We start from the raw sequence: 26,849 nt of genomic DNA, 5'->3' as shown, positions 1-26,849 counted from the left end.
TGAGAGAGGGAGATGGGAAGTTGCGTTTGAAGAAGAAAATGAGGGGTTTTTCTGATCCTAATTCCTTTTAATGAATATATAACAAAGCATTCCCATTTTGCCCTTACTCTTCTTTGGAAATTCCATCTATATCCTTTGATTCATTACAACTCACCCCAAAACAACAACATATTCTCCCTGACAATGTAAAAACTCCACTAACATACATGATCTTCAGCAATCATGAAGCTGAATTGTTCAAAAATAACAAAATTCATTTCAGAAGATGATATGCACAATTTTAAATCATTATGATTTAGGTGGTTTCGATCAAGCTGAATCTCAATTCCATGGAGGAAGACTTCACACACACACACACACACACACACAAATTAAAAAAAAAAAAAAAAATCTAATCTCATCCGTCCAAGTTCAGAGATACGACATTCAGATTATAAATTCAGACAATAATAATATCTAGATCATAAAATCCTCAGTAGAATTAATCCAGGCCTTCATTAGGTGATATTTCAAAGTTACATATTTACTCTGAAAATAAAATGCTCTTAAAGGCTCCTAAAATTGCACTTTTAGTGATAGCATGTCCCTAGGATGGATGACAATTGACACAAAAATACTTAGAAGAAACTTTGAAATATCTACATAAACGATGAAACAAGTTTTTCCTACTAGAAGAAGCTCCAACTTTCTGCTTTAAAAAATACAAACTGTTAAGTTCAATCAAGAGAAACAATATAACACAAGTTAAATTCCAGCCTTATCCTGCAATGTTTGTAACATATCAATAGCAAACCATAGCAAAGTTATAAACGTTTGGTAACACTCAGGAAAACTAAATGCCAATATCAAACAAATGCACAAGCACCAACATAATTACAGGTCAAAAGATGACAGAGAAATGCAATGAGACTCAAATTAAAACAATAAAAGCATGGTGTAACACCCCACTTGAGGTACGTTGCTAGTGTTTCTTACTTCATTCTTAATTGAGTCGGTTTTTGTGAATAGTGGTTGGTTGGTCTTAGGTTGTATTGAAATATTGAGTTTTTGCCTTGGATTTAGTCAAAGTTAGAAGGGTTTTGATGTTACAAGGCTCGCCGCGGCGAAGGATATTTGTCGCCGCGGCGAAGAGGTGTTGAAGCCACGGGGGAAGCTGCTGGACAGTTTCGCCGTGGCGAAGGAAGATTCTTCGCCGCAGAGACGTGCCGGTTGAATAGTTTATTAAGTTTTAGATATTTTTCCCCTTGGGTACTATTTGACCATTTTACCCCTAATTAGCAGGAAAAGTGGGGAGTAAAATGTAAGGAAATTTCATGGAGAACATGTTAGTATAAGGGTGTGTTTGTAAGGAATCAAAGGATATGGATGGAATTTCCATGAAANTTTGTGAATGATTATGAGAGGGTCAATAACAAAAGTGTAGTTGAAATTCACTTATTCTTTGCATTTGCGTGTTGTTAATTATTCAATTTGTTCACATTGACACTATTTTTGAGACGATTATATGTATGGATCCTAAAATGTTTGTTTGAGTCTAAGTGAGGTTAGGTTTGGATGTTTGTGGGTATCATCGCTGGAAACCCTCACGAGACTACAACTCGTCCAACTAGGGTTGCCTAGGGGTTTAAAGGCTTGTTGCATATGCTAAATGCAACCGTGACAATCTACGAAAGTGACTTAGGATAGTTTAGATATAGTTTTTCATTGTTTGTTTTATTTTCAAGCTTAAGACATGTTTTATCGCTTAATTTGCTAGGGACTAGCAAGAAGCTGGTTGGGGGTTGTGATAAAAGCTTGAAAATACATATTTTGTTAGTGATTCAATTGGATTATTTGTGGAAAAATGTGTTTAATTTGTGAAATTTAACTTAATTATTTCATTAATGTCTTTTATGGGATCACGGGTATGTTTTGAGTGTTTTCAGGTTCTTAAAGATGATATTCAGATGAAGGTTATATCGATGATGGAATGTGGGATGAAAAGAATCAAATGGTTCATGATTCGGAGCTGAAACAAAGAAGTTAGGGCGATTTAAAGTTAAAGTGAAAATCCTGGAAAACGCTCCAGTTTTGAACATGTGACAGTAATTTGACAATAACTTGAGCTGTAGATTTTTGATTGAGATGATTCTTAAACCGTTGGAAATATGATTCAAAGGTCTACAATTCATATGTTTACCACTTGGCAAGATTCGAACGTTATCATGCTCAAAAACCACCATCTTGTCAAGATTGCGAGTTCTAGGGCAGAATCAACTATGCCTAGGCATAGTGCTGCGACACAACTGTGATTCTGGATTTTTTTACATTAAATTTATAACGTGTATTTCCTGTTTTAAGAGTTCTAAAGTGATTAGAATAGTAGGAATCATAACCCTAAAACCCTAGGAGTATAAATAAATGTCTTTAGCTGATTTCTAGGAGGAAAGGGGAGAGAAGTTCAGCGGCTCTTTGGAGATTGGAAATTCCTGCAATTTTGAGTCATCAATTAGAGAAGTTTTTCTACTCTTTCTTATACTCATGTTTATGAATACAATGACTTTTATTATTGAAAGTATGAACTAATTTTATTTTCTAGGGCTAAGATGTAGCCCAATTTTATGAATATGCATTGAATTATTTGTTGCTAATTTTTATTAAGTTTTGTTTTAAGTTTTATTATTGCGCTTAAAGCTTTCAATTCTTAAGGGCCCTAGAGTTGAATGATTTTATGGGTTAGGTTGAGATCGAGAGATGAAACCTAATTAGTCTAAGGTAATAAAACCATAGATTGAGCGAACGCTAGAGATAGGTTACCGCGATTTGTGAGGCTCTGGTAAATTCCATAGAACTTAATGATCTCCTTTTGCTTAAATCTGATTAGAGATTATTCGGGTTAGTAATTAGGAGTTGATTTGTTAATTGTTCAAGAGAAAGTTAGCGAAATATTAGGGAGTTTGGTCTTTAGAATGAGCTTAATTGGGTTAACAATAATTGTCAATGCATAGGATTAAATTGGTGTGAAATCTATGCCCTAGGTTTAGTCGTATTGATTTCTTACTAAAGTATTAATAAAAGTCTGTTTTTGTTTTGTTTTTAAGTTGTTTTATTTCTCATTGAATCATTCTAAAAATCTAATTAATCAAATGGCAATAAGATAGGTTAGTGTTGTACTTGGTATTAGTAATTCTCTTGGGTTCGATATCCGTATTTATACACTTTATTACTTGCACGATTTTGTACAATTGCGAAAATCAACAACACCCCTCCTTTGAAAAGATATCACACTCTGGCTTCGTTAAAGGATTGATCTTTCCAAAAGGAAGAGGAGAAATAATCCTATAGCCATTAAAGGTAATGAGATTGCTAGGAAATGGGTGATCCATAGAGAAAACTATGAATAACAAGATGATGTAAAAAATCTGGCGGCTAAGAGCGCTGCATCAAGGAAAAAGGTTAACCATTTTCTAAATGAAAGACCTTGTGAATCCCTTCCTTCTGATGATAACACTTGAGCTTGATTCTCTTAGATAATTGGCATAATAGCCACTGGAGAAGGCACTTGATACCTTTCTAAATCACAATATATCTACTAATCTTAATCTATAACAAGAATTCAGGACAAAGAATAGAAGAAAATCAAAAGATAAAGATGTAGAACAAGTGTTTGAAGATAAGACCACCTAAATTAGTAAATAGGAAAAAGGTAATTGAAGTTTATTCTTAACTAAACATTTCCTCTTTTCCAACTTAGGATGCTTTCCAACTGAAGGAAAGGAAACCTTCGTAAACCATATTGAGAAGGTGTAGTAAAGATAAGCATCAATTTGTCATGTGTATTGTATTACCAGTTGATAATTTCCTGCCTAAGACAAGGGTTAATAAGGGGGAATTGTGAGAGCTATAGTTCTATGTACATGTCAAGTAGTTGTTATGTGTATAACATTCTTTTTAATTCAAACATTTACATATTGAGAAGAATAAAGTATAGACATCAACATGTAAGAATCAATATGATTGCCAATAGGAGAATCTTTCTTCAAATACTATGAAGTTTTTTCTTCAAATTTTGTTATCTATATATGCTGCTAATTTAGAATAATTAGTCTAACACTTATAACTTCAACAAAAGTCTGAGCACAAGTTTCTTCCAGAGAATTCTCTAGAATCAATTCTTTTGATTGAACATTGTTTCATTTCCTACATTTTTTCATTGACCATTCTTATTAAACCTGATAAACTAGAGTAAATCACATATGAGTAAATCCGACCACAAAATAAACATGGACTGAAATAGGCTAGAAATCCTAATATTTCCTTCTCTTTTCAGACATACAAAATGACTAGCATGGAAAGGCATGGATGAAAATTAAAACTCAAATATTGACTACCATCAAGGGAAGCTTTAAGAGGGCCAACGAACTCAGGAAAGTCAATTTCTTCAATTTCTTTTAATACATCATCAGCATTAATAGTTTGCCTCTTTGACTCCTTGCATATATCATTAGCCCTGCAAGTAATTTTCACCCCATAAATGTAATAACTGCTGTATACTAATAAAATACATGTAGAATAATAAAAGTAAAAGGGCCAAAAAATTTGTCTTGTATTATGTATATACATTCTTTGTACAAAAGAGTATCATTTACAAAATGCCATTCAAAATAGGGGACAGTGTGGCTATTGCTCCTCGCTTGCTGACGTCCAACCGATTGCAACATCACCTAGATCCTGTAACCACAAAGGAAAAATAACGGGTGAGCATAAAATAATGCTCAGTAAGTCCTCTACTTGTCTATCCCCGTAACTATTTCTCTTAATTCTTTCCTTACACTATTTATGTTCCCGTTTCTCTTTCACACAGCTTTCTTTTTATTAACCTCTGCTACAAGTCATGGCCTCATCTTGCTGGAGGCACGGCCGGGTGGAGTTCACATAGCGCCAACCCACTCTTCGTGACTTTCGGGTGAAGATCACAAAGCATCAACCCATCTTTCGTAACTATCGGGTGGAGATCACAAAGCATCAACCCGTTTCACATAACTATCGGGTGGAGATCACAAAACATCAACCCTTTTCTCATAACTATCGGGTGGAAGTCACAAAGCACCTACCCGTTTTCATAACTATCTGGTGGAGATCACAAAGCACCTACCCCTAGCACTTCTTATTCTTTCTACTCTTACAGTAGTTCATTCACAAAGTTTTCTACTCTTTCTTAAGTCACACCTTAATGCATAATTAAGATATATGGATGGTTCATCTCCACTAATGCACTTATGAGATGCCAACATGCAAAATTGCAAGTATTTAGGCTTATTATTCATACTCAAACCTCTCTTAGGCATTTCATCAAACAACTCAAGTGCATATAAAGACTATACTATAACAATAGCTCTATTTCTTTCTCTAACCNGAAGATGAATTTTTCAACTTAAATTGGCAACTAAACCGAATTTAGTTGCTGTATATAATTTTTTGCAACTATTGTTAATATGAACACAAATATTTGTTGCTAAAAATGCTTTGGGACCCTTGTAATTATTGTCCAAATATGGGATATTTTGGTAATTTAATTTTTCTGTAACTAATCATAATAGTTACTAATACATTCTTAATTAATCGCAACTAATTTAGCTACTAACGAGTAGTTGCAAAAAAATGTTTTTTGTAACTAATAATGTAGATGCAAAATAAAATATTTTAGATGCAAATTGTCAAATTATGAAGAGAAAAATGGCCCACCAAAAATTGCAACTAAATTTATTAGTCACTAAAATAACTTATTCTACAACTAACAAAATAGTCACAGAAAATTAACTTTAGACGCCAAAAGTTGCAATATGTGGACCCCAAAACTGAGTCGCTCTTTGCCCGACTAATGGCAATTTAGTTGGTAAATGTAGCATTTTTGTAACTAATTCTGGTTAGTTGCTAAAAAATTGGTTGCAGAATGTAGTTTTTCTTGTAGTGATCCTTCCTACGGAACGACCATTGAATGACCATTCCGTATACGATGAACGACCGTTCATCCCTAAGGTACGACCGTTCATATCTAGTCAAAGCCATGAGTTGACATGGTAATACAAACTCAGTGCCACATCGAGTTTGTGAGAAAAAGTTTGTGAGATTCGTTTGTCAGCGTAATATTACCCTTACTTAAATTACAAAGATCACCCATTGTATTTATATGAAAAAAATAGACCCTAATCTCAATATCGTTTAGTTTTTGTCCTTGAAACAAAGTATTGATGAAATTTCCATCTTTTTAGCAGGGTAGTATTGACATTTCAATTTTTTGATATTTTTAATTTTATTTTTCTTTCTTTTCTCTTCTTCTTCCTCCACTTTTCTACTGTAGCTTCCATCATCTTTGTCCTAACATTTAGCCTTTTGCAGGTGTGGTGAGGCCAAATCTGGCTTTCAAAGGTGAACAAATCTCACCCGCCGCACCCCACCACCCCCCGCGGTGAACTTGTGGACCTGAAATTTTCAGGTTCAAGTCATGTCAAGGTACACATTTAAACTAACCATTCACATTCACTTTCGCAGCTTGGCGTGCTAAAATTATTATTATTATTATTTTTTTTTTTTTTCTGGTGATCGGAGTGTTTAAGCGAACTTGCTTGCACTTCAACTAATTCTCGAGATCCATTGTAGTTTGCTTCCTCTAGTAATTGTTATATAAATTAGGATACTCAATTGGTGCAAATTTTGGAGTAGCTTCAACTCATAGCATCATGGAGATTGGAGATGGTCCTGATATGGAATCCTGGGATTTATTCAATTTTACTGAGCAAAGGAATCTCACAGCTAGCAGTGATATTGGTATGACTTATGAGCAAATGAAATTATTGAATTTAGTGTTCCAGATGTGATAAGTTTTTTGCCTTCCAGGCAAACCGTTTGAGACTAATGAGTTCTGATCCATCACAAAAATAAGATAAATTAATGATAGGTTAATGGTTTCCACTTTCCAGTGATGGAGAAATGCCCTGGTTTCTTCTGGAAATGACCATAATATATTCTAATAACTATTTGTCTGTAAAGACTTGGTGATTGTAGACTACATAAAAAGATGTGAAATTAAAAATGGAAACTCTTATCTTCAACTCACTGATATTACCGCTGAGTTCCTTGAGTTTATGAAACAAAATTTGTTATCTTAAAATTTTAATGGAATGGAGATGTTTGAGGATGTAAAATATGTGGGTTTGGGTTGAATTTTTTTATTTATTTTTTTAATTTTTAAAAATGCCTTTAAAATGGGTAAACGGATTGGATTTTTAATCCATGACCTGACCGAATTGGTATTGAGTCGGGCTCACCGGTTTGTGTGACAACCCGCGGATTGTCATGACAGTCCTAAGCCATTCTAGGTTTACGGATAAAGAAGACGAATAGATGATATGATATTAATTGTTGAACCCTAAGGAGTTGACATGATGATAAAATATGTTTGCTCCCTTCATTGAGTTATTGGGTTTAAACCTTAGAGCTACCTATCACATTATGACTTACTAGTTTTTTGGGTTTATAAGGTATTCAATATATCTCAAGTATTAGTGAAGGTGTAAGTAAGCTAGCTCGGACACCCTAGTTATCAAGAAAAAAAATTAAGATAATTAATTGATGAGTGTGAAAGTGATAATTGTCGATTGCTAAAATGAGGAGCAAACAGAGTCCTCCAAATTCTAATTAGTAACTAAAGAATACCCCACTATCGTCCACTCCACTTTAACAAATTGCTGTCATTTGGTTTAATTTCTCCAATTAAGATTCTGTTCCAACTGAAATTAGTAAGGTATAAACTGTACTTAGATTCTTGATTACACATCACTAACAATAATTCTCTCTAAAACCCCGTAACCCTTTTGAAGTTGATGCAAACCCAAATGGCTTTCTCAAACAAATGCCAAGCCTCCCTCCTTATTCTTTTGGCAATTTGGGCCATTCCTGCACTATGCCGTTTTCTAAGTGAGGAATATGTCCTACAGAGCCATGAGGAATGGATGGCTCTCCATGAACGCGTCTATGAAACTGCAGAAGAGAAGGAGAGACGCTATGACATTTTCAAAAACAACTTTGCACATGTTGAAAAGGTTAACAATGGTGTGGACCGTGGATTCAAGCTAGCTATTAATAAATTTGCAGACCTTACTGATGATGAATTTCGTAGTTTGTTCACTGGTTATAAGAGGGAAACCTCTAAAACAAAAACCAAACCAGAAACCAAATCTTTTCTCCATGGAAACTTTACTGACGTTCCAACTTATATGAATTGGAGAGAAAAAGGGGCTGTCACCCTTGTCAAGAACCAAGGTAATTGTGGTAAGTAAAATGTCATAGTGTTTTGTGTTTTCTGTATATTTCGGAGTCACTAATTATTTGCTATTGTGAAAAGGTTGTTGTTGGGCGTTTTCAGCGGTGGCAGCCGTGGAAGGAATAAACCAAATCAAAACTGGAAAGTTAATATCATTATCAGAGCAAGAACTTTTGAGCTGTGATACTCAATATAACAAAGGTTGTCTAGGTGGTTCCATGGAGAACGCCTTTGATTTCATGGTAAGCAATGGTGGCTTAACAACGGAGGATGATTATCCCTATGAGGAAAGGCAACAAACTTGCAAAACTGATAAGGCAGCAAGACATGCAGTCCCGATAACTGGGTTCGATTTGGTGTCATCTTATGACGAGGAGGCCTTGTTGCAAGCTGTGGCAAATCAACCAGTTTGTGTTGCGATCGAGGGTAGTGGCAGAGATTTTCGGTTTTATAAAAGCGGTGTGTTCAAAGGGAATTGTGGCACAAATTTAGACCATGGGGTTACAGCCATTGGGTATGGTACTGAATCTGATGGCACAAAGTACTGGCTGGTGAAGAATTCTTGGGGTACTGAATGGGGCGAGGATGGGTTTATGAGGATTCAGAGAGATGTTGAAGCTGAGGAAGGCCTTTGTGGCCTTGCCATTGCACCTTCTTATCCATCTCAGTAATTAAATCTCATTAAATTGTGATATCTGGGTGGTGTTATATACTCTATTATTCCTAAATATTGTTTCAAGATCATGTAGTTTGAATACTATTGGAGACTACGTAAGGTTTGGTGTTGACTAAAACTCCAATATCAATGTACTTGTAAGTTAATTAACTTCTCTTTCAATGGACAACCCAATAGAATTTGCTTACATTTAAGTTTCCTTTATTTTTCTTTGGCTGTGTTGGTGCTTGATTTTGACACCAACTATTCGCACGTGGAAAATGCTAAACGGGCTTAGAAGTCACACGCGATATGAGAATATTTAGTTGAATAATGGGTGACATGTAATGTTTAAAGTGATTCGGATGCTCAAAAGCGAATTCTACGTCCACTGATATTGTATTAATGATTAAGGTCAGGTCGCGTCAGCGAGCTGAGTTACAGCTTAGAAAATACAAGAGAGAGAGAGAGAGAGAGTAAGCCATTCCAGATTGAAATTAGCCAATCCCGCAAATGAGAGAGAAGGCCTCTATTTATAGTGGGATGAATCAAGGTAATGATTACTGAATCTGTAAGTGGGTGGGTACCACGCAGATTCTTCTCTGCGTCCCATTGTTCACCTGCTTGAGTGATTTCCTTGACTTGTGCAGGGATTGGACACGTGGACGATTTCCAACCATCCGCTAACCTGGCATTCACCCACTGCATTGACAGGGGCGCGCCACTCACGTCATCATGCAACGTGGCTGTGTTTGAACGGTCGCGGAACCTTACGAAGTTCTGAGGACCCTATGCCAACAAGACTCTGTGTCAACCCTATTTTTTCAGGCATAACAGGTTGGAACTTTAAGGTTCTACACAACAAATTACTTGGTTGTTGATTTCAAGAAAATGGGTTTTAGGCTTCAAATTAAACTAATAGAACAATTAATAATCGATATAATAAATATAGGTCACATATGTCACGTGGGTTGTCTTCCACTAAAACAACTTTATCTTCAAAAAAAGATGATGAAAAAGGCGAATAAAATTTAATTAAAACCACTACTGGGTGGCTAATGGTAAAAGTACAAGGGAGGATTTAACATGGTCTCTCAAGTTCAAGTCCTCACGACCCTTAATAAGGGTGGGTCAGGTGGCAATTGGAGCTCTTAGCCAGTCGGTAGTTTTAAGGTCTCGGAAGATTAGTTGAGGTGTGCACAAGCTAGCCTGGACACTCTGATCATAAAAAAAAAAAAAATTTAAAATTAATCTTAGATTATTAGATATAGAGATATAATTCTTTTGAGGTTGGTTATTTCTTTGATCGGAGTGGTAGGCTTTGTGTGATGTTATTTTTTTCTTGCTTGCTTATAATACAATAACAGGCTTTTGAGAATAAATTAAGAAAAAAATGCAGGAAGTGAGTAACATCCACAGATGTACCAATAAATTTTACAAAGCTGGAGGTGAAAAGCAAGAAAGGACCAATTTAAATTATAAGTATCATGATTCATGAGCTGAGTTCAAAATTTACATAGACCTTAGCCAGACAATATATTTTCCAATTTGAATCATAATATAGACAACCAATTTGAATCTTCTAATAAGGAGACAATATGTAACCATGAATTTGCATGGCACAAAACGCAGAACATTCATGAATACTTGATTGGCTGATTTGGAAATTACTAAAACAATTTAGAGAGTAATTGAAACCAAACAAGTAAACAATCACACACAAATAACGTAAACAGTAAAGAGAAAGTGTACGCGCGATTTATCCTGGTTTACCTAAAAGACGAGCTACATCCTACAAAGTCAATATTGTTGAAACATCTCATCACCTGTCTCGTTACAATAAATGCATTTTCTTGTGATTTGTTACATATCACTCATACAAGAGAATAATATATTTATATACTAGGTTTAATGAGGTAATTTATTGTTGAAGGTAGTGTGTATGCAAGTGGGACCCGTAAATACGTCTACATCGCCTCTTATTGTTGAAGTAGTCCACAACTCCAACAAATACTATCATTAATTTCTGTCTAATATTTTGAATGACCCACTAAAGAATCACTTTTGAAAGCCATAAGAAGAACCATAAATAATGGTAGATATTATTTTGTAGTTTATTATTGATAAGTCTTGACAAAGGTCTATAAAACATGACCCACTCCAGTCCCCACTAATTTTTAATGAATTATTATTATTATTTTTTTAGAACAGAGACAGGGAGAAAGGTATTTTTCTTGAAGATATGAAGTAATTTATTGGCATCTATTGAACCTCATTCAAGTTATGATAATAGTCATCAAGAGATGTGATTAAGTGTTTAATTCTTTATTTGTGTGTGTTTTCTTCAGTTGTTATCTCTCGTATTGATTGTCCAAGGTGGTGTGTACGCAAGCTGTGACTTTGAGTACGTCAAAATATGAATAAATAAGAACCTCTTTTTTTTTTTAAGTTATAATTTGTCAAAAAAAGAGTTTAAAAAAAGTTTATGCTTGAAATTTTGTTATTTTTCCTATTTACGTAACGTTCACTAATTCATCACAAATATTATATATGTGACCCAAGGACCAGGCCGAGAAAAAAAAATCTTTTATTAATTTAGGAAGGAAAGCTAACTCAAGTAGTCACTACTGTAAGATCTGAAGATCTGAGGTGAGATTTCTAAAGTTGAAGATACAACAAATACAATCATTGGTACACTCAGAAATGAAACAAAACCGGATTTTCGTTATTTCTGTTTTTACCACACAAAATTCCCAATAAAGAAAAAAACACCCAAATTAGTGAATTGCAACAAAACAGCCCGTAAAGACTGTAATTGTGGAAAAAGTAGGAGCACCAAAGCATTTATCGACATATTTCCAACAGCCTTGGAGAAAGAGGAATATAATAGCCGAGAAACCTTCCTTCTTGTAAAATGAAAGACATGAGATCCTCTTTTCATGTATCATTTACCTCCAATTTTTTTTTAATTTTTATTGCATAAAACGCATCATTTCACATATATATATATGTGGTGATTTAAATGAAGAATAATATTACACATTATAAAATATATCTTAAAATAATTTATATCGTAAATGATGTGTCGTCTTATTAGGCATTGATATATTATTTATCAAATAAACATTTTGTTAATTTACATCTCAAGTCAACACCACATAAGGACGAGTTGTTTTAGATATCGTTATCTTGCTCTAGTCTAGATTTTTTCATAAAGATATACTTAAGTAAAATTTTGAGAAATTATAGGTGGCACAAACATATTTTATCAAATAGATGCTATTAAACTTATTAATACTGAACATTTATTTAAGAATTTAACCATCGAGTCAATTAATTACTTAATATGATATCAAAGCTTTAATATGATATCAAAGCTAAAAGTTCGACATTAAAAGGAGGTATATCCTTTTAAGCTTTTGGATCCACCGATCTAGCAGTTTTTTTTTTTTTCCTTGGTGTGTACCTTAATTAATCCTCAAAGTCTATTGAACACCTTACACGTCTTTTTTTGGTGCGCATCTCAACTAACCCCTAAGACCATTAAATATCGTACAAGTCGTCCAATGAGTCAAGTAAGTCACAAATGAGGTAAGTGGTCACTTGGTGGGACTCAAATACAAGACTTCTGGATAACCTTAGGTCTTGTCATCCGGTTACAAGCCAAGTGGTTACCAATCTAGTGCTTTAGGGTCTGCTTGGGAGTTTTTTTTTTTTCCATTGGTTTTGAGGGGATTTTAATTAGACTGATTTTCAGGTATTTTAAAACCATTACTTACCAGATTTTTTATACATTGGTTTTGAATGGCTAAAAAATTCCCCAGAACCAGTGTAGTGTATTTTTTAGGGGTTTATAAAACACCCAAAATCAGGGTGTTTTGGTTGGTTTTAAAATTTTAATTCCACAAATACGCTATCCACAATAAAACAATCGTAATTATATCAAAAAAAAAATAAAAAAAATTAACCATATTATGCGCGTCTCCAACCATATTTAATATAAAATAATTTTATGCAATTATAAAAACAATTATTAAAATTTCATTTCTAGATGCTTTCTTGGAGAAGTGGAGCTACAATTTTTCAATCATGTCAGATCTTGCAAAGAATGGCGAAGAAGGATAAGGAGACTTTATCACATTTGAAGTTATAAAATACTAATAAATAGAAAACTGTTAAATAATGAAGTCTACGACGTTGTTTATAGCCAAGTAAAATGCTGCCATTTTGCTTATTAATCCAAGATTGATCACAACCCTTCAATTAAGGAAGATCTGACGGCTCCAGTTCACTCAGTAGTCAACGATATAAAAGAGGCCATTTCTCTCAGTTTGCTACAGTTCAGTTTTTAGGTTTTAATTCTCTTAGAAAACGCGATTGTAACCTGGCTTAGGGTTTGTCACTCATATTGATTCTTCTCTGTGTGAATCTGTCTAGAGTCTTGTTTAAGGGCTAGGTGTTCCTTAAAGAGTATTGTGTACTCTAATGGTTGTACAGGTTTGCGAGGATAAAGGGAAGAGAGGTGAGTGATTGATTGTGTGGTTGACAGAGAGGGTGAGTTGATTGTAATCTGTATCATTCGAAGTGATTAATCATAGTGCAGCAAGCTCCATATTCTGGAGCTCAACGTGGATGTAACTTGTTCTACATTGAACAAGCGAACCACGGTATATTGTTGTGTGTTGTTTGATTTCTTGTTCTTGTTTGATTTGATTTGAGATTGGTGTTTTGGTTTGAGGATTTAGGATTAGTTTACAACAGTGGTATCAGAGCCTACACTTTAGGGTTTAGATATTCTTGAAATCGATTCAAATTGGGCAAAATCGCGAAATTAGGGTTTTGTCAAATTTGGGGGTTTTGGATTTAGGGAATTTCTTGATCTCTAGGGTCCTGAATCTTGAGTCTTCAGTTAAATTCTTGAACATCAGAGGTTGTTTTATGTCTCAAAAGGTCAAATCAAAGGAAGTTAGTGAAAATCAAGGAACTAAATCTTAGAGTTTTCACTGGACAAAACGATGAGCACTACCATGCGTGTAGAAATATCCCAGTACGATGGGAAGATGGATTTCAATACTTGGAAGAAGAAGATGAAGGCTCTTCTATCTCACAATAAGGTGGGAATAACACTGGAGAAGGATGCAACAAAGTGGTCCAAAGAAAAGGTGAAAAAGAAAGTAGAGATAGACGAAGAAGCATACAATCTGATCATCATGAACTTATCATATAATGTACTATGAAAAGTGGATGGTCTGGACACACCAATAGAGCTTTGGGGTAAACTCAAAACTTTATATGCATTACAGTCTGCTCCTAATTTAGCATTCTTGAAACGTGCTCTGTTTTCTTACAAAATGGATGTCTCTAAGTCATTAGAAGAAAACCTAGATGAATTTCTTAAAATGACACTAGTGCTAAAAGGAACTAATCAGGAATTAGGGGATTTGAGTCTTGCAATGATTTTATTAAATTCGTTACCTAATGAATACTTAGTAGTAAAAAATGCATTGCAGTACACTGGAACAGTCCCAAGTGTTGATCTGATAATAGCTGGTTTAAAATCTAGAGAACTTGAGTTGAAAATACAAAAAAGAAATGGGAATAATCTTTTTGTGAAAGGCAGACAAGAAATTGGACACTTAGGCAAAGAAATTGGAAAAACTGTTCAACAAAATTTAGGCTCTAAGAATAGGAAGAAAGGGAAAGCCTATAATAATAAATCTAAATCAGAGACAAGAAAATGTTTCCATTGCAACAAGCCTAGTCATATTAAAAAGAACTGTTATGAGTGGATCAAGAAGCAAAAACAGTCCAGTATTGAGAGTAATATAGCATCCTCTAGCAATAGCATTGAAATTACTAAAGCTCTCACTGTGTCTAGTTCTAAAATTGCAAATGAATGGGTGCTAGACTCAGGGTGTTTATTCCATATGAGTTCTAACAAAATATGGTTCCAGAATCTGATAAATGGTGAACCTGAAACTGTGTTTATGGGCAATAACCACTCCTGTAGGGTCCAAGGTGTTGGTAATATTACCATTAGAGTTAACAGTGGCAAACTCATAATGTTAACCAGAGTTAGATATATACCAGAGCTTAAACATAATCTGATCTCACTAGGCACTCTAGATGAAGCTAGCTGTAGCTATAGGGCTAAAAATGGCTGTATTTCTGTTTACAAGAATGATAAAATTCTGCTTGAAGGTGTTAAGAGGCATGGCTTGTATATCCTATGTGGTCAGTACTATCAAATGAATGTTAATTTTGCTTTTATATCTACTAACATTTCAATTGCAGAAAAATGACACCTAAGGATGGGCCATATAGGCCAAACTGGTATGAACTCCCTCAGACAACAGGGTTATTTTGGTAATACCAATGTGTCAGACTTAGGTTTTTGTGAAACTTGTGTTATGGGTAAACAGCACAGGCTGAGTTTCCCAAAAGGAACTCACCTGTCTGTAAATTGTCTAGAATACCTACATGCTGATCTTTGGGGTCCCGAGAGAGTCAAAACACAGGGGGGAATAGTTATTTTCTAGCTATAGTAGATGACTACAGTAGGAAGGTGTGGGTATACCTCCTTAGAACCAAGGATGAGGCCCTGAGTAAGTTCAAGGGTTGGAAAACCTTAGTAGAAAACCAAGTGGAGAAAAAGGTCAAAGCCCTCAGAACTGATAATGGTTTGGAGTTCTGTAATACTGAGTTTGATACATACTATAGAGACCAGGGAATTTTAAGACATAGGACAGTTAGGAGAACCCTTCAGCAAAATGGAGTTGCTGAGAGGATGAATATGACACTGTTAGAGAAGGTCAGATGCCTGTTATTCATAGTTGGTATGCCTAAGTCTTTTTGGGGTGAGGTTTTAACCACTGCTGCCTATTTAATAACTAGGACACCCTCTAGAGCAACTGGTTTCATATGTCCTGAAGAAAGATGGTCAGGAAGAAAACCATCTCTCAACCACCTACGAGTGTTTGGATGTGCAGCTTATGCACATACCATAGATGGGAAATTAGAACCTAGATCCCTCAGATGTGTGTTCTTGGGGTATCAGGAAAGGACCAAGGGATATAGGTTGTGGGAGAGAGAGGCTCCAGGGATTAAGGTCAACATCAGTAGAGATGTAGTATTTGATGAGTGTGTGTTTCCTTGCAGGGTTACTAACACTAATGCAGGTACCTCAAGCCACCAAGTGGAGACCTCACAGCAAACCGAGAGTACTCAGTTTGAGGTGGAGTCAACCAACCAATAGGAACCTGAAACTACCACTGATGGACTAGAACCTGAACTTGAACACCCACCCTTTGACACTGATCCTGATGGAGAAGGTGAAAATGAGGAAAATTAAGAGGAGGCCCAATTACAGAACCTGGCCCAATACCAACTTGCTAGGGACAGAGCAAGGAGGGAGATAAGACCACCTGCAAGGTTCAGCTATGCTGACCTCATCTACACAGCACTACTTGCTGGTGTAGAGATTCAGAGGTTTGAACCTGATTCCTATCAAGATGCCATAAAATCAAAAGATAACAAGAAATGGCTCATTGCCATGAATGCAGAGATGAACTCTCTAAGGCAGAATAAAACCTGGACTTTGGTTCCGAAACCCAAAGACACCAAGCCAGTGGAATGCAAGTGGTTATACAAGCTGAAGGAGGGCAACAAGACTGATCCACCAAGATATAAGGCCAAACTGGTGGCCAAAGGCTACACACAAAAGGCAGGTATAGACTTTACTAAAATATTTTCTCCAGTTGTTAAATTTAAAACTATAAGGCTGATGTTATCAATTGTAGCACATCATGACCTAGAGTTAGAGCAGTTAGAGTAAAAATTGCATTTTTGCACAAGGAATTAGAGGAACAAATTTATATGAGTCAACCCATGGGGTTTAGGGATAAACAATTTCCTAACCATCTATGTTTGGTGCATAAATCTCTGTATGGACTTAAACAGTCACCAAGGCAGTGGTACAAGAGATTTTACTCTTTCATAGTAGGTATAGGCTTCACTAGAAGTGATCATGATAACTGCTTTTACTTTGCACATGTGGATACAAATCTTGTATATTTGTTATTATACGTTGATGACATGCTATTAATTAGTAAATCCAAGGCCCAAATTGATGAGTTGAAGCGAAAATTGCATGCTAAATTTGACATGAAGGATTTAGGTTGTGCAAAGAAAATATTAGGAATGCTAATAGAGAGAAATAGAAAAAACTGCAGTTTAAAACTCCATCAGATGCCCTACCTGCAGAAACTAGTGTTAAGGTTTGGAATGAATGACTCTAAATGTGCCACAATGCCTCTAGCTAGTCACTTCACCCTTAATAAGGCTCAAAGCCCAAAAACAGAATCTGAAAGATTAAAGATGGAATCCATACCCTATGCAAATGCAATAGGCTCTGTCATATATGCCATGATTAGTACAAGACCTGACTTATCCTATTCAATATCACTACTAAGTAAGTTCATGTCAAACCCTAGATATGAACATTGGAATGCTCTAAAATGACTCTTTAGATACATTAGAAGCACTGTCCATGTTGGTTTAAATTTCTGTAAAAGAAACTCCTCACTTGATCTGGTTGGGTATGTAGACTTTGACTTTGCAAGTGATAGAGACTCCCGGAAGTCCACAACAACCTATCATTTTACCCTGGGAGGTAACTGCATCAATTGGAAGTCCCAAGTACAGCCACTGGTAGCACTATCCAAAACTGAAGCGAAATATGTGGCTGTAACCGATGCATTCAAAGAAGCCATATGTCTTCAAGGATTCCTAAAAGAGGCCAAGCTGCTGGATGGAGCTGTGACTATCTATTCAGACAGTTAGAGTGCCATTCACCTGGGAAAGAATCCCGTATACCATGAGAGGACCAAACACGTAGATGTCAGATATCATTTTGTACCGAATATGATCTCAAAAGGAGAGGTAAACCTGATGAAAATCCCAACTGAAAATAACCCTGCGAACATGGGAACCAAGGTTGTAACACTTGCAAAGTTCAAGCATTGCTTGAACTTACTGCATATGGAATAACCACTCAGAGCCGAGAAGGAATATGGAAATGCTTGCTGCATAGAAGAGGAGACTACCAAAGAGACAACCATAGACTTCAAGGTGGAGATTGTTAAATAATGAAGTCTGCGACATCGTTTACAGCCAAGTAAAATGCTGTCGTTTTGCTTATTAAACCAAGATTGATCACAACCCTTCAATTAAGGAAGATCCGACGACTCCAGTTCACTCAGTAGTCAATGATATAAAAGAGGCCATTTCTCTCAGTTTGCTACAGTTCAGTTTTTAGGTTTTTCTTCTCTTAGGAAACGCGATTGTAACCTGGCTTAGGGTTTGTCACTCATATTGATTCTTCTCTATGTGAATCTGTCTAGAGTCTTGTTTGAGGGCTAGGTGTTCCTTAAAGGGTATTGTGTACTCTAGTGGTTGTACAGGTTTGCAGGTATAAAGGGAAGAGAGGTGAGTGATTGATTGTGTGGTTGACAGAGAGGGTGAGTTGATTGTAATCTGTATCATTTGGAGTGATTAATCATAGTGCAGCAAGCTCCATATTCTGGAGCTCAAAGTGGATGTAACTTGTTCTACATTGAACAAGCGAACCACGGTATATTGTTGTGTGTTGTTTGATTTCTTGTTCTTGTTTGATTTGATCTAAGATTGGTGTTTTGGTTTGAGGATTTAGGATTAGTTTACAACAAAAACAAATAAAGAACTCTTACCTTGTAATTGAAAAAACAAAACTCCCAAGTACTGATTAGAGTTGGGGAATTATTATAAGCATATATGTAAATTTATCATTTTAAAAAACTTTTAGAACCGTTGGAAAATAAACTCTCAAGCATAGATTTTGTGTTTTAAAAACTACTACTAAAAATCTTTTAAAACCTCTATGATTATTTATCCTTAAAATCATTATGATAATTTATTCTCATAATCACTACCATAAAACTCTCAAGCGAACCCTTAATAATATGGTTGTTACACTCAAGTTTTATCCTGAAATTTAATTAGGTCTTTGTCAAAAAGGTTAATATATAATGAATAGATTTTCAATTTCGGGGACAAGTCCTGTCCCATCCATGAAGTGCATGTATATTGAATAAGACGATTAGATTGGGCAGTCAAATTTAGTTGTTGGACCATATTAAATTCTGAAACCTTGGCCCACCTCAAAGGGGTATGCTTAACGCAATTAAGTTTGATTTAATTGGTGGAATCCTTGACTTCCTTCAGCATATAGCATTATTATGGTGATGCTTCTGAAATGGACGCGCCGTGTTAATCCAACTTTGCTGAGAGAAGGAATCTTGTTACAGTCCAACAAAACAATGGAATCTTACTGTGAATTCAGGGGCGGATCCAGCATCCAGGCCTACCCCTCAGATTTTGAAAAAAAAAAATATAAATATTTATAATTAATTATTTTTATATCAAAAAAGTATAAATATAGGCCCACAATCAAAATAATTGTTCAGGCCACTAATAAAAAATATTGCGGTTACGCTAACCTAATAGTTTCATTATATATATATATATATATATATATATAGGGCTAATTAATTTCCACAGCTTTTTGTATTCTTAATTTTATTTAGTGAGTGTATCTATTTATCTTGTCGCTCACTTAGAGTTAATTTTTGAAAACCCAAATTGTTCAACCTTTTAGTATTCAAGGTGTTACACTATTTTCTATTTTATTAGCTTTAGGAATATATATTATTTATTTTAATTTAATTTATTTTAGGGTTGAATAATGTTTGTGTTTTTTTTAGGTTTTTTATTATGATGAAAAAAGACATGAATCTTATGAGTTAATTTTGTGTTTGTTTGATTTTGTAATTGGCTAAAAATATTATTATCAATTTGACTTTAGATATAACAAATACATTTATAAAATTAATTTTTTATATAATTAAACAACAACTTGATTTGCACCAATCATTAATATATTAATAATGATATTTTTATTATTTTATAATGTAATTAGTTGGCTAAGTATGTTCTAATAATAATTAAATTAAATCTAGTTGATTTATGCCAATAATTTAAATGTTGGGAAATTGATTAGCAAATTATATAAGTTTTTAAATTTCACCAAAATAATTTTAAATATAAGAAAATTAACACAGTAAAATGATTAATAAATTACTAAAATAATCTTTTAATTAGATCTAATTGTTACATATAAAAATGTGATAAGTCAATCTTTGTAATTTTATTAATTAAAGTTTTATCAGTCTTTCTTTATATGTATCATACTATCTTTTTTTACTTGATAACTATGATATCCAATTATTTCAAGAGATTAAAAAAACTTCCAGTAAAAATTGTGTTTTCTTGTGAACTGAATGTTATTTTTAATACATTTATTAGAGGTTTTGTTTAAGGTTTGATGATTTTTTAAAAATTTTTACTAGTTGTTTGACAAACAATAATGAAGCCGTGGAGGGCTCTTAGGCAAAAATCCTGGCTTGGCTTCGTCATGACTGTGATGGTGTCTCCATGATTATAATTTTTGGTTGCAGATCACTGTCTTGGTCAACAGGTCCAGCGAAGATGCTCAAATCAAAATCATTCAGTGGCGCACACAAACTAATAATCGATAAGTTTTCTTGCTTTCACGGTCAATAGTGATCTAGAACTGTTGAATACTCTCCATTGCAAAAGATGAATTTCTATTAAAAGCACAAAATGGGTTGTTTTCCAGGGACATAGCCATATAGAAATTGATTACTTGAAGCTTTTGTGCCATAACCAAACACACAGGCACATGCAAACAGCCGTGTGAAGTTCTAGCAGGCTGTTTGGAATATCAATGGCAATTTAATTGACCCACAAGTTGTTATTTCTAGTTCCGTCTAATATTTAGTTTTGTGTAAACACTTCTTATTTTTACATTGAAATGATTGAGTTGCTGCTTGGGAACCACATAAAAAGTTTCTGATAATAAACCAGTGGAAGTTCTTATCTTGAACTCCATTTCTGCATACGACACTCAAGGTCTTTGAGTTATTCTTTACATGTTCACCATCTATGCATATAAAGAATTTCATCGTGTTTATAAACATAAATCTGTTTTCAAAATTGGGTGTCATATAGATGGAGGATTATTTTCGGTTGCGGCCTCTGTCTTTATGAGTCTAATAGACCAACAAAGAAAATTGTTGACCACTTCAGCGTTAGTGCTAGAATTGTTGACCACTTCAATATTAATGGGCTGTGCAAATGCAGTTGGTGTCCTGCTAAACGATTTTTTTAAGATATTAATTCTTTATTAGGTTTAAACTTAAAGAATAAAAATCCTTATAATATTAGGTTTTAGTCTTTTAAACCTAGTATATAAATATATTTTTCTCTTATAACGAGTGATAGCAAATACTAAAGTAAATTCATTCATTGTAAATAAGAGAAGTGAGACAGTATTAAAATAATATTAACTAAATTAGACATAACCTATTATTTGGGTAAACCAAGATAAAATCATGCGTATTTCTTTTTTTTTTTACTGTTTATATTTGTGTGTTTACTGTTATTTTGGTTTTCGTTACTCTCTATTGGTCCAGTTTGTTGAAGTTGCTATCATGGTTTAATTTCTCCAAATAAGATTCTTTTCAAATCAAAATAATTACTATTTAGATTAATGTATCAACCTTGAGAATTTATTAGCCTCCAGTGGATGGAAGGGCCCTCAAGGCCTGAAGAAATATTTTCATTCTTCCAATTACTCCAAACTCTCATTTATCATCAGTGCTCTGTGAACAGATTCATCCAACATAACGCCTTTGCTTGAAAAGTTGTCTGAGTTAAAAGTAAATTCCAGGACCTCTGCTCTTCTTTGATTAATAAAATACAGTAGATACTATACGTTTCGAATTTTATTGTAAGCCTTCTTTAAAATTACTCGAATCTTATTTACATCCAAACAATAATGGCTGAGATAAAACCTCTTGATAAATGAGTGATTACATGTAACAGATTTGACAGAAATAATAATTCCGGTTTTGGGGTCTAAGTCAGAACATCTTGTAAGGAACGTATTAGTGCCAGTCTTTTCTAGCATTATAAACAGAGTGGGAAGGTGACAAAAATCCTTGCCTATAAAACCCCATAACCACTCTGAAGTTGTTGTGCCCATCGAAAGGTTCTCCTGGATAATTTTTCTTTATACCAAAATGACTACTCTCTCAAACAAATTCCAATTTGTCTGCTTGGCCTCACTCCTTATTTTGTGCACTTGGGTCATTCATGCTTTATGCCGCCCTCTCAATGAGGAATTTGTCCTACAAAGGCATCAGGAATGGATGGCTCAACATGGACGTGTCTATAAAGATGCACAAGAAAAGGAGAGACGCTATAATATTTTCAAGAACAACTTAGAATATATTGAAAATTTTAACAATGATGTGGACCGCGGATACAAGCTAGCCATTAACAAGTTTGCAGACCTTACAAATGAAGAATTCCGTGGCTTGTATACCGGTTACAAGAGGAAAACCTCAAAAGCAGTAACCACATCAAAAGACACATCTTTTACACATGTAAACTTAACAGCTGTGCCAGCTAGTTTGGACTGGCGAAAAAAGGGTGCTGTGAACCCTGTTAAGGACCAAGGCCGATGTGGTAAGTAAACGTGTTATTTAGTGTGGCCAGAGTGTTTTTGTTGTGTTATTTATTTTATAGTCACTTACTGTTTGTTATTGTCAATATATAGGCTGTTGTTGGGCGTTTTCAGCAGTGGCAGCTGTGGAAGGAATAACTCAAATAAAAACCGGTAAGTTAATATCGTTGTCAGAGCAAGAGCTGGTAGACTGTGATACTAAAAGTGGGAATCAAGGTTGTGAAGGGGGTCTCATGGACACTGCCTTTGAGTTCATTAAAAGCAACGGTGGCCTAACAACTGAGGCTGATTACCCCTATGAGGAAATAGATGGCAATTGTAAGACTAAGAAGGTGGCAACACGAGCAGCCAAGATTACTGGGTACAAAGATGTGCCAGCGAACAACGAGAAGGCCTTGCTGCAAGCTGTGGCAAACCAACCAGTTTCTGTTGCAATTGAGGGCAGTGGCTACAGTTTCCAGTTTTACTCAAGTGGCGTATTCACTGGTGACTGTGACACATATTTAAACCATGCTGTTACCGCCATTGGGTATGGTACTGGCACCAGTGGCACTAAGTACTGGTTGATCAAGAATTCTTGGGGCACTGATTGGGGTGAAAGCGGGTACATGAGGATTCAGAGAGATGTTAGCGCAAGAGAAGGCCTTTGTGGGATTGCAAAGAAAGCATCTTATCCAACAGCATGAAAAATATGGTGGGTTTATGTATTTCTGAACTTAAATATTCTTCCAAGATATTGTAGTTTGAGTATGTATGTACAATAGTGTGTAGAATAAAACTCTGATGTCAATATCATGTACTTTAAAGTTAACCTTTCTTTCTATTGCCAAACAAAGCAAAAGAGAGAGAGAGTGAATAAATAAATGTACAGTCTGCATATATGTTTCTCCAACAACTCAGCAATCCAGTTTGCTTATATTTAAGTTTCCACTTTTTCATTTGCTTGGAATTATATGGTTCTACTCAACAGATCAGTCAATATCGTGCCTTATGATGACAAAGTGAGTAAACCAAACAGTTTTTTGGGTATGATCTATTGGACAGGTGTTGATTATAAAAAATAAATAAATAAAAGAACAGGGCCTTCAGGTTAAAATTTGATGTAACAATTGTTGATTTATATTTACAGGTTAGTTAGCATGTCCAATAATCACAAACAAAACTATCACTCAAGCTACCAATATAAAAAAGGGACTAAAACCTGTATATGGCCTCTTCTTCCTCTTCAACAGATAAGTTCACTAAAAATAGTTTGATTGGATTGGATTAATCTTTATATATTCATTCTACCACAACCCTCCTTTCCATTTTTTTTTTCTAATTTTATACAGTTTGCCCGGATTCCTGGGTCACTAGATATATAACAATAAAATTATTTAGAGATCATTTGGTTTCTATGGTTTTTAGTTTTTTTTTTATGTTCTTGCTAACTGATTCTAGTCCATGTATTATTTTCGAGTAAAATTTCTTATTTATCCTATACAAGAAATTTATAAAAATTGAAAAGAATTCCTGTGCTAAGGCCCCATCATATTACAATAACACAACCACTTGAAGAATTAAACAAGATAAGCTCTCAAGAAAAGACTTACAAAAGAAGCAGGGTCTGCAAAGTCCGCATCATGCTGCAACAAATTTCTGGAAGTTGAAGGCGACTCTCCAGAAATGACCCTTTTGAGTATCATGAGCTGAGTTCAAGTTTACATTAGCCTGACATCATTGGCTTATGAGCATAATTGAACAGACAAAGACAACGTTTAATTATTTGCGTATGGCACGCACTGTTGCATTGATTATTTAACAAGATAACAACACCTAACTGATAACCATATAGCACAAAAGCAATAAAGCATAACTATTCCTGATTGGGAAATTAAAACACTCTGATACCAACTAATAATTAAGAGTGTAACTTTTATTTGCGTTCAGTTTAGAATAATTGTATTCAAAGACGGATATTGAACCTAATGTTATGCTTCTTTCACAAGATTAACTTAGAGGTATACAAGATTATCAGATTATAAAGAAATAAATAAGCAAGTTCTGGGAAAAAGAAATACGAACCTGAACTAGATGGAGCTAATATGATGAAGGATGGAAAAAATTATCTGTTGCGGCATTAACATTCCATAATCCTATTCTAGGAGCCCCAAATCAAGGTTTGACTATGCCAAATCGTTGTTTTGGATGAATTTATGGAGCCAACTATAGTTCTATAAATATGGTGTTTGCCAATTCGTACTAAAATATTCCACATGGAAAGTGTTGACGCTTGATTTTAGACGCCAACGACTCGCACGTGAGAAGCGCTAAGCGGACTTAGGAATCACACATGATGGATCCATGAGATTTGAATATGGAGCTGAGATTATATATGTTGTAGAAAACATAAATAATAGGCTGATAAGGGAGGTTTTTATAGTAGTTCAGATGCTCAACAAGCGACTCCTACATCCACTGTTATTTTATTGATCTCTGACTATTTCTATGATATTTCCCAGAAGGCATACAAAGATGAAGAAATACAGTGTTTACAGAGAAAAAGAATTGAGCTCTTATCTATGGTTAACTCTCATATGCCCAACCACTATCTTCGGGAAGAGAAGTGCCAATTTATACACCTAAACACTCAATGTAATGAGTTTTTTGCAAGTTGCCTTGACACATGGAATGCTCTCATCTATTCATTTCTTGAAAGGAGATAGGGTTAGTAAGAATATCTTTGAGGAGATATGGGCTTGGCAGCTAGTACAAAAAGGCATTTATTAGGCTGACATAAGTATGACTTTTGAGGCATAACAGAAGGGATAAAAGTAACTAGTAAATTGGTGTTCATTGATTTCGAATTTAGATTATTTCACTGAACATACTGTCAAATATGATAAGAATTCAGAGAAGCAACTTAGCGTACGGGAACTTGATGATTACGACTATATAAATTTCTTAAATACATAATCTCAGGGTGGCAAGTCTAAATCATATGTATTTTCCTGCTAGGGCAAGGAGCCAGTTTTGTTTAATTTCTCTTGAGAGTAACAAAAATATTTATTTTGACCTATGAAAATGAGAGGTTTTGACGTGAAGTCTTAGTTCGTCAAGCCACACTATAGTTATGGAAACAGACTATAACTAAAACCGATTAATTTGCAGAGGTAAACAATGAAGAGTTTCATAACCTCGCATAGGGTATACACAATCCCAACTGGGACTTCCCCTGGACATGAACAATCTTTATACTCGAGACGGTGAATGCTATAATCTTTACAATCTTTACAATAATTCACTTACCATGAAGGAAATGCATTCAAAGTAGCTATGGGAAGCAATTACTTAGCTGCTAAGGAGTAATACCACTCTTTTAAAACTCGACCCAGCCCTAGCCCGATTTAATCAAGACCTAGGAGCTTCACCGAACTGGGTTAACAATTTGTCTATTCATCCAAACCCTAGAATTTAAGATGATGATTGACGAACAATTGAAGGCTGGGATGTTGGGGCTTTTGAAAAGAAAGTGCCGGTGATTGCAATAGTGGAGACGAAGTTGATTTCCGATGAGTAAATCGACCAGAAATTGAAAAAAAAAGCAAAGACAACAGCCGACTTTTGCCGATGATTGGTGAGGCTAACGGGGGTGAGGCAAGATGGGTTTTGGTCGAAAGGAAGAGGGGAGTGCTTTCAGAGTGATGGGGAGGGTTGTCGATGCCGACGTCGGTGAGATCTTGCTTGGAATATCGACACTAGCATCAGTGACATCTGGCCAAAATCGAACCAATTTCTGTCAATTCTTGGGTAGATTTTCTAAGGAATGGACTCAAAGGATGATTGGGATTGCATTTAAGATGTCACAGTTGCCAACCAGTCGTTGGCCGATTTGTTTTTGGGATGTGATTGCTAAATTTCAAACCCATATAGAAACTGTAATTTTCAAGGATGTATTTGCTGAATTTTAAAAGTTGTCACCTAGTTTGACCGACCGGTCAAACCAGTCTACCCGAGACCCAGCAACTTTGCTGGGTTTCACCTCGGGTTGGTTATTGAAACATTGAGTAATACAATGATTGTTAATTTGCAGCCTAAATCTAGATAGTGTTTATTCACCCTAATCTACTTAAATAATCTAACAAAGGAGAGTACAAAATATCAAATTAAAGGAGATCTTAACGCTTGCTGGAAAACATAACAAATATGAGTTGATATAAGGAAGAATGATGGTGTAAGACAGTGTTGTTCAAGTACTGTATCAATAT

General features: G+C 35.0%; 2 protein-coding genes across 2 annotated transcripts; both read left to right on the top strand.

The window, feature by feature from the left end:
* Positions 1-7,874: 7,874 nt before the first annotated feature.
* Positions 7,875-8,973, top strand: LOC116115884 (ervatamin-B-like). The gene is made up of 2 exons (XM_031402007.1): positions 7,875-8,310; positions 8,384-8,973. The coding sequence occupies exons 1-2, from the start codon at positions 7,875-7,877 to the stop codon at positions 8,971-8,973; spliced, it is 1,026 nt and encodes a 341-aa protein (XP_031257867.1).
* Positions 8,974-22,133: 13,160 nt separating this feature from the next.
* LOC116115887 (senescence-specific cysteine protease SAG12-like) lies at positions 22,134-23,457 on the top strand. The gene is made up of 2 exons (XM_031402011.1): positions 22,134-22,604; positions 22,696-23,457. The coding sequence occupies exons 1-2, from the start codon at positions 22,157-22,159 to the stop codon at positions 23,286-23,288; spliced, it is 1,041 nt and encodes a 346-aa protein (XP_031257871.1). The 5' UTR covers positions 22,134-22,156; the 3' UTR covers positions 23,289-23,457.
* Positions 23,458-26,849: the final 3,392 nt, after the last annotated feature.

This window comes from Pistacia vera, unplaced genomic scaffold, assembly GCF_008641045.1.
Source record: "Pistacia vera cultivar Batoury unplaced genomic scaffold, PisVer_v2 Contig755, whole genome shotgun sequence".
Classification (NCBI taxonomy): domain Eukaryota; kingdom Viridiplantae; phylum Streptophyta; class Magnoliopsida; order Sapindales; family Anacardiaceae; genus Pistacia; species Pistacia vera.
This window is presented reverse-complemented; position numbering and strand designations above follow the sequence as displayed.

Coding starts and splice junctions, on each gene's coding strand:
- LOC116115884 (XM_031402007.1), top strand. CDS start 7,875: ATGGCTTTCTCAAACAAATGCCAAGCCTCCCTCCTTATTCTTTTGGCA. Junction 8,311..8,383: donor CAAGAACCAAGGTAATTGTG/GTAAGTAAAATG, acceptor TATTGTGAAAAG/GTTGTTGTTGGGCGTTTTCA.
- LOC116115887 (XM_031402011.1), top strand. CDS start 22,157: ATGACTACTCTCTCAAACAAATTCCAATTTGTCTGCTTGGCCTCACTC. Junction 22,605..22,695: donor TAAGGACCAAGGCCGATGTG/GTAAGTAAACGT, acceptor GTCAATATATAG/GCTGTTGTTGGGCGTTTTCA.